General features: G+C 33.5%; 1 protein-coding gene across 1 annotated transcript; it reads left to right on the top strand.

Annotated features, from left to right (window-relative positions):
• Positions 1–3649: 3649 nt before the first annotated feature.
• LOC105556076 (fatty acid synthase-like) lies at positions 3650–9559 on the top strand (the record flags this gene model as incomplete). The annotated part of the gene is made up of 9 exons (XM_012003147.1): positions 3650–4044; positions 4109–4305; positions 6631–6881; positions 7003–7234; positions 7649–8067; positions 8193–8486; positions 8578–8782; positions 8884–9044; positions 9341–9559. Coding segments are annotated over exons 2-9 (1953 nt in total), but the record flags the coding sequence as incomplete, so codon positions are not given.
• Positions 9560–9565: the final 6 nt, after the last annotated feature.

The following is a 9565-nucleotide window of genomic DNA, read 5'->3' as shown; positions in this document are numbered from 1 at the left end:
TGTATATTAAGAAAATTTTTCACACCATCCCCAACGGTGACGGCTCACATTGCTTAAATGTTATCTATACCATCACATTCGTCAATTTAAATTGTTTTATATAGGAGCCTTATTTATGTTATCTATTTATGTTTCATTCGAATTCAATAGGTCATAATATGCGCCCTCCTACCAGGTGACCCGATCGTTCTTTATCATTGATGTCACAATCACCTTTTTCGAATCATTCAAACCACTGTCTACATCTTCTCTCTGATGGAGCCGATCGAGTCATCATAAGTTTCCGCAAGTAATCGATGAGATTCAGCTGCACTTTTTTTAAATCAAAATAATGAAGAAACAACTTGTTGCGATCCATTTCTATTTCGATTAAAAATTTATAATTTTGTACACAAAGAATGACGTCTGTTTACTGAATTTCGTTGAAATATAATATGTCGGACCTTCGGATTATAAAGATCACTTAGAGGAATTAGGAATCAAAGGTAGAAGAGCAGCAAATAGAGTTTGGGGACTAGGAGAGAGGATCTGCAAAGATGATTTCGCGAGGAGAGGGATGTTGTTTATCTATTTAGTTAGAAGTATTATGTCATATGGAGTCGAGTTATGGGGATGGGAAGAGAGGAAGAATCTGGAAAAAGTAATGATGGATTATGTTAGATGGATTTTCAAATTAGATTTCTGCACACCGAGGTATCTGATAACTAGAGAGTTGGAATTGAGTAAATTAAAAATTGGTTGGGGTATATGTGCGAGGAGATATGAGGAGAAAATAAGGGAAATGGAAGATCATAGGTGGATAAAGATATGTTGGAAAGAAAAACAGAAAGAAGGATGGTCAGACCTATATGGTAGAGAAAGAGAGGCATATTATAATAGAAATGGGTGGGGTATTGTGGCAGTTGATAGCATGGCAAGGGAGGAGAGAAATTTGAGGAAAGAATTGGTTGAGAGAGAAAGGGACACACAGAGGCAATGGGAAGAAGGGAGAATTAGAGTAGCGAAATATAACAAAAGATACAGAGAAAATTATAGGGTAGATGAAAGACCGAAATACTTGGAAGGAGACAATTTAGAGAGGTTAGGGAAAGGAATGGAAATTAGAGCGATGATAAGACTAAGATGCGGAAATATGGAGGAAGATAATAGGTATTGGTTGAGCGAGGAGGATGAAAGAAGAATATGTGTATTTTGTAAAGAAGGAAAGGATAATCTAGAACATTATGTAACGGATTGTAAAATAACGACGGAATGGTTTATAGAGATGGGTAATAGCGTGGAAGAGAAATTGGAGAGACTGTATAATGATGTAGCAGATGATAATAAGGGAAAAGTATTATGTAAAATATGGAAGGAAAAGGAAAGGATTAAAAGGATAACTTGTCAAGGGCAGGGAAATGGAAGTTCGGCGTCACAAATTGTGATATAATTGTGATAATAAATAAATAGATGTTAAAAGCGGCGATAAGTAGATATAGTATAGATAGATAGATTTAGGAGCGGATAGGATAATAGGTAGATAGCGAATATTATAATAATAGAGTAGTGAGGAGTGGATGTATGAATGAGTTAAGATTTTATTGTAAACCAAGTCCCACTTTCTGGCTGTAAGCTTAAGTGAATAAAAGCTGATTGATTTGAATATGTCGGACCTTCAAAATGTCTCATGTCATAGCTGTTTATGCTCTTGACTTTGTGAACCTCCTAATACATATTTAATAAATTCATGAATATTATACATGTTAAAATAGGATTGAACTATTGACAAGGAATTAATAGGGAAAAGTTCACAGGTCACAGACAAAGTAGCGAGGCATGCTATACATTATACTGCATACTGTACATCAGTAATTTTTAATAATTCAATTACTGAACTTTATTCAGTATATTTTTCGTTTTCTGTTATATTTCTGTAAGGGTAAAGTTATATAGGAAGTATAAAAGTTTAGATTGTACTGTTCTAAAACAACTGTCTAAATATTTGGGACTCTTTGCGTGCAGATAGAGCTGACTGAACTGAGTCAAAAAGTCTTATACTATTTTGTAATTTTCGCAATAGTTAACGAATTATTAAGAATCACTGTCTTATCTCGGTCTACCGCTCAATTTAAGCGCGTGGCAAGGTGCAACCATTCCCAACGTTGCTATAAGTGTGTGAGGAGTTTAGTACACGTAGCTGTTGACATTTTTAAGAATATCTGCATACAAAAAGGGTTCTAAATATCTAGAGACGCCTTGTATATATTTTGAAATTAAATACTTTTTGAAAACTAGTACGTATCCTAGCGAGAGGGAGGTCCAGGTTCAAACCCTAACCGAGGTGATATATTTTCGCAATAAACTTAGAATAAAATATTTAGACACTGCCACCCTGTCACGAAATGACAGGGTGGCAGTGTCTAAATGTTAGGACTATAGGAATATCAAATTATTTGCCATTCGTGTTTTCTGTAATATAAAGCTATTATTATTTCAGGTGTTTCTGTCTTAGGGAAGTTTATATGTACATGAAAGATCGCGATTTATTAATTTACGTCATTAATTCGTGATTTGTTTGTCAAATAACTTCTTACCGTATATCATTAGCATAAATTGACTACTATGTGTATTACTTATCAAAATAAATAAATGAGTTTCTTCTTTCTTGAAGCTTTAAATTCTAATATACAATTTGATTTATTTACCGTTTTAGAAATACCATAAGAAAATGCTCGACTTTTACTTAACGTAGAGGAATGACTGAAGGGGATGAATGATATTCACCAGGCAATAGTGTATTTTTTAGGGTTGACAAGTAGTAAAATTTTAGATTGTACTATCATGAGACAGTTCCACAGTTGTTGCGCGACAGTAATTGTTAACGGAAAATTTTTATTATTATACATATACAGGGTGTTAGACTTGTTAGTAGCCAAACTAAAAATTACGGTAGATTCCCAGACAGCACACATATCTAAAAGACATCATAAAGACGTCTTTAAGACGTCTTTTAGACTTAAAGAAGTCTTAAAGCTGCATGTCTTTTTAGACATGGTGTGCTGTCTGGGTTGGGTTACTCTCACGCATCGAGTGACGAGCGACGTCACTACACCTCTCGCTACCGCGTCCTAGGAGATATAAACAAATAAACCATTTTGCATGCCTGCCGGGTCTGGCCTTCTGCTCCTTGTACGCTCATTCGCCAAGACGTTTTTATGAATTACACGATAACTATTGCTAATTTTGCACAGGTACATGACTTTTCTTCTGAATTTAACCCAATCTACCACAATTTTTAGTTTGGCTACTAACGAGTCTGAAAACCTGCATATAAATTTTGAAATTAAAGAATTTTTGAAAACTAATACATATCAATTTATATTGAATATGAAAGCTTTCATAAAAAACCCCATTTTTAAATCAATTTTGATTTATGGTAAAAGATACAAATTAGAAAAAAATATATTTGGTTTTTGAGTTATCATCGAGATTAAACATATTATCCGTGTGCGAGTGCGTACGTGCGCGCGTGAGTGTGTGTATTTATCGAAGAAATATACTTCATCGAAGATAATAGAATTATCTTCGAGTGAGTTTCTTCCCAAGCTTGACGTTTATTATTGGCAACACATAATAAATTTGAACAGAAAAGTAGATACAAATTTATTTTGAAAAATTAAATAGTTAACTGTTACAATTAGAAGCAACAAATCAAGAACGCTTACATATTTTAATCAAATTAGCATAATACGACATACTGTTACGTTAGGAAAATTAATTAAGGAAAGGTCACAAGGCGTCATCCGGAAAAATTTGACGTACATGTATGTACATCCTCTAAACGCGGAATTGAATAAATAAATTTGAATTACACACTTAATACAACAGAAGCTTAACAATACAGCATAATGATATAACAATCGTCTATAAATTGTAAGACTTACATTTCAATAGTCATTTGAGGCGGTGTCTTCATACAGAGTGGTTTTTCATTTAAGTAGCAGAATTATTTTTCTTAGCCGAACTCGCACGATATTACAGTGATATTACCAATATCAAGATCAGGTACAGTTAACAGTACAAGTAAAAAAGTAGGTATATAAAATACTTATACAATACTATTCTCTAGATTATCCGAGAAAATAATCGAAACCATGGATGATAAAGAATCTTGTAATTCGTGGAACGGTATAGACTCCGGCGAGGAGATTGTTATTTCTGGTATATCTGGAAGATTTCCGGATTCAGATAATATGAATCAGTTACAAAAAAATTTATTTAATAAACGTGAACTTATTAGAGCAGATCATGGGCGATGGCTGACAGGTGAATAATTTGTATGCACTACAGTTCTGCAACCATGCCTGATTGACGAATGAAAGATATGTCAGAATTAGACAAAAATCTAATCTAATTAACAATTATGAATTACAATTACAATATCATTTTTAATCGTTATTGGTTGCAAACAATTAAGTGAGATAATCGCGAAAAATAATTGTTTACGTTAAAATGGCTAGACTAATTAATTCATTGTAGAAATACTACTGTTTGTTTAGTTTGTTCAGATAAATTAATGTTTTAACAATCAACAGTATATCTTCTAGATTTTAAGTGTTTTTATTAATAAAGGACTCTTTACATTTTTATTATTATTTAAAAACAATTTTTTAGGACTTATACAATAATGTACAAAATATATTTCTTTTCGCCAAGTTTTTTAATAATGTCTTGAATCAAGACCGATATGTATCCAACAATTAAGTTAGAAAAGGCCATCTTTTAATAAAATATTTATTTGTATTGAATTTGTTTGCATTATATCTTTGTTAAATAAGTATTAAAAAATTTGTCTCGTTATATTATTATTCCTTTATTTCTTTCGATAAAATTTTATGTTCGATTGTTTGGATATAACATTTCAAGAATTCTATTAGAAGTTACAAAAATTCAAGCAGCATATACATATAAAATTATTTTTCAACTCAACAAACTTATTTTTATATCATAAAAAGGTCTGAATAGTTGCAATATAATTGTGAAAAGTATCTACGAGGGCGGTTCAAATATGATGATAGCTGGGTCCCTTACGAACAGTGTGGCATAGTTTTCGTCGCGAACGCACGTTTCACGCGCGTGATACGACCATGAGTGAACGTCAAGTGCCGACCGCCGTTGCGCAACGTATTGTCATTCGTTTTTTGGTGTGGGAAGGCGTTAAAAACACGGAAATTCTTCGGCGTTTGCGAAATCAGTTCGGTAGTGAGTGCCTGAGTAGGTCTGCTGTGTTTAAATGGGCCAAAGCGTTCAAAGATGGCCGCGAAACCGTCGAGAATGAGCCGCATGATCGTCGACCGCGAACCAGCATCGCACCAGACAACATTCTGGGACCGGCGGGGAGTGCTGTACGTTGACTTCCTGCGCACACAACGTTCCATCAATGCTGCATACTACTCTAACCTTCTGAAAACACACGTGAAACCCGCTTATCGCTCGAAACGGAGGAGCATTCCAGCGCGAAGTGCGATTCTTCTCCAGGATAACGCGCGCCCTCATACCGCGCGTCTCACGCTCGATACAATATCAGAATTGAGGTGGGAGGTACTAGAACACCCGCCCTACAGTCCGGATTTATCACCCTGCGACTACCACATGTTTGAACCACTGAAAGAAACCCTCGGAGGTCAAAGATTCAACACCGACGACGAGGTAGAGGAGTTCGTGCGCACATGGCTGTCCAAGTTGCCCAAGGAATTCTTCGATACCGGCATCAAAAAGCTTCCGGAGAGGTGGCAAGAATGTGTAACTAGTGAGGGGAATTACCTAGAAAAACTGTAAATTTTTGTAAATATTTTCGATAATAAATAAATGTGTCAGAGCGTTTGTCTCGATCATATTTGAACCGCCCTCGTAAAAAGCGGAATTGATATACTAGTGATACGGCCTAATATATACATATGTATATTGTATATACATATATTAATAATAATAATTAAAAACATTTAGGACCGATTTTTCTAATTTCTTAATCAATTTTACCCAACAGATAGCATATCTTCGTCTTTTTTCCAGAGAGGTTAAAAAAGATAAAAATATGCTATTCGTCGGGTAAATACATTTACTAAGAAGTTGAAACAATCAGCCCTTACAATATTATTTTATAAATATCAGAAATAAGAAATACACATATGTGAACATATATCAGATTTCTTTCAGATATCATAAATAAGGACTCCATATGTTAACATGTATCAGATCTGTTTCAGATATCATAAATAAGAACTCAATATGTTGATATAATTTAGGTATCTTAAAGACGTTCAATTTGAGAAATATCCTTTAGACATAATTTTCATGATATCTTTTTGTTTTCAAAAAAACGGCGCATTAGATAACATTCTGATATATTTACATGATCTTTTAGAAACCTATCTAAGTTAACAGGTTCAGAAATGCGATATCTTTTAGAAATCGTTTTCATTTAACATATTGTTTTCTGGGAACGTTCACTTAAAATAATTAACGTCCAATTCTGACTTTCGTTTCTGCAATAACATTACAGTATAATACACATGTTAAAAAATGTACTTTAATTAAAATTTCATATAAGAAAGTGTGAGCATTTTTGTGTGAAATTGTACACTTTGTTAGAACATCCGGATCTACCAAGACGTATGGGAGTAATTAATAATGTGAAAAAGTTTGATGCGGATTTCTTCGACTTTTCTTTTGAGCAAGCGCAAACATGTGTACCTGAAATAAAAATATTATTGGGACATTCTTATGAGGCAATTATTGATGCGGGGATCAATCCGAAGCAATTGCGAGGAAAAAATACCGCCGTGATCATAGCGAACTCCTTCTGTGAAACGCAACTTAACTTTATGTATACGGATCTTAAGGTAAAGAAAGTTATTGATAAGTATACCAGGAATAAATTATTATAAATTAATATATAGAAATTCATATGTTTGTATCACTCAAGTCCGAAAACGTGTAAAATTGTTAATTTTCTGTAATTAGCTAAATGGTCTGAATGTTACTGGATGTTCAAAATCTTCATTGGCAAACATGATTTCGCACCATTTTGACCTGAAAGGACTATCACTAGTAGTCGATACAGCATGCAGCTCTAGTCTTTATGCCATAAACATTGGTTATCGTTGTATTATGTCGGGCCAATGCGAAGATGCGATAATTGGAGCTGCACAAATAAATATTAATTCAATTATAAATATGCAATTCCTTCGTCTTGGTACTTTTACTGATATTTTAATTTTATAATACATTAAGTACAAAAATTAAATAATTATATATATCTCTTTTAAAATAATAAATAAAATTTAACAGACTATGTAATTTCATTAAAAACATTTGTAATACTAGTAAATAATTAACCAATGTAGAAAAATTAATAAACGATACGACTAGCAAATTTTAATTATAGAAATTTATTGTGAGAAATATATTACCTCAGCCAGGGTTTGAACCAGGACCTCCCTACACACTGAGGCATGTCAGTGGTCGAATTGGTGAGACGCTCGCTTAGAGTGTAGGGAGGTCCAGGTTCAAACCCTGGCGGAGATAATATTTCTCGCAATAAATTTTTCTAATTAGAATTTGCCAAAAATCTATATCCTTGTTTTATTTTTACATTTGTGTTTTTCAGGTGTTTTGTCACCCAATGGTGAATCCAGACCTTTCGATAAAGCTGCAAACGGTTATGTACGCAGCGAAACGGTGTCAGTGATATATCTTCAAAAAGCAAAGAATGCGAAAAGGATTTACGCTATAATTCCGCATATTAAAACAAACTGCGATGGTTATAAAGAAGAAGGAATAACATATCCGTCGTCCCAGATGCAAACTACTTTGCTATCTGAATTTTATGATGAGTGCGGAATACCGACATCTTGCGTCGATTACATTGAAGCACATGGTACTGGTACCAAAGTCGGCGATCCTCAGGAAGGCAATGCTCTTCATAAGGTTTTTTGCAAGAATAGAGAAACTCCTTTAATGATTGGCTCCGTAAAATCCAATCTTGGTCATGCTGAAGTTGCAAGTGGTTTTACTCAGCTTGCTAAGGTAAAATAAATGGTTTACGCATTTATTCATTATGTTTCAAATTTAACTTAATTAAATAATAATAAATTAACTTATAATTAATTCATTAATTGTATTTCATTAATTGTATTTAATTGTTTTTAAAGGTAATAATTGCATTCGAAACCGGTATGGTTCCACCACATATCAATTATACATCACCACGAGATGATATAGACAGCATAAAAAATGGAGCTATCTGTGTCGTTACAAATCCAATGCCACTTAAAAATGGTTACATAGGTATTAATTCTTTCGGTTTCGGGGGAGCTAATGCTCACATGTTAGTAAAGTGGAACCCCAAACAAAAACTTGACAATAATGCGCCTAATGATGGCCTGCCAAGACTTGTAATATTATCTGGACGCACCAAAGACGCAGTAAACTTGTTCTTAAACGATGTTAGTAAACATTTAAAAAGTAATTTTAATGTCAATTTGAGTAATTAAACATTATGTAATACATTTTGTTTTAAAATATTTTTGACCGTAGGCTGCTAATTATCCGAAAAATATAGAATATATCCGGTTACTGCATGATATTCATGCGGATAATATAGACGGTCACTCATGGAGAGGATTTACCATATTGAATACTTTGCGACAAGATTCAATAAAGGAAATTCAAAATTGTGAAAATGTGAAGAGACCTGTTTGGTTTATATTTTCTGCTTTAGGCTCGCAATGGCCAGGAATGGGTATATATTTTTAATATATTTAGTTAAGAATATGTTTAACATTCCGTCCTTTACGGTGGTATTTAAATAATAGACGATATAATTTTTTTTACCAATATCAGGTCAAAACTTATTAAAATTGCATGTCTTTGCAAATGCCATAAGAATGTGCGATGTTGCTTTAAAACCATATGGTATAAGCGTCACGAATATTTTGACAACAACAGACGAAAAAGTGTACAAAGACGCATTAAACACATTTGTTGGGATCGTTGCTATTCAGGTAAGATTATATTGTACTTTGAAACTATTAAATAGTGTTCAGTGATAAAGTAAGGAACAAAAGGAATATTCATGTAATGAATATTCTTTCTGTCATTTCATAAACACATACGTGGCTTTTATTTTGAGCTGGAAAACAACATATTATCAACTCATGCAAATCAGAAGGGGACACTTCCGACCCTTTCCTTGTATAATTCCATGTAACTATATTTATCTCATAGCACTTAAATGGCTTCTTAGAAATAAATTTTCCAAAATGATTACAGCTATAAAATTATTTGTCTAAATTTACAGATTGGTATAGTAGAACTTTTAACATCATTAGGAATTATTCCGGATTATATGATTAGCCACTCTGCTGGTGAACTTGGTTGCGCGTACGCGGATGGATGTCTTACTATTGAACAAGCTATTTTAGCAGCATATTTTACTGGTTTGACGTGTATCGAAGAAACAATCATTCGCAGTTCTACGGCAATTATCAATCTCAATTACGAGTGTCTCAAAAGCATATGTCCT

This window comes from Vollenhovia emeryi, unplaced genomic scaffold (assembly GCF_000949405.1).
Source record: "Vollenhovia emeryi isolate VEMERY1.0 unplaced genomic scaffold, V.emery_V1.0 DF940375.1, whole genome shotgun sequence".
NCBI classification, from domain to species: domain Eukaryota; kingdom Metazoa; phylum Arthropoda; class Insecta; order Hymenoptera; family Formicidae; genus Vollenhovia; species Vollenhovia emeryi.
The sequence above is the reverse complement of the archived record's forward strand: the minus strand, read 5'-3'. Positions and strand labels throughout refer to the sequence as shown.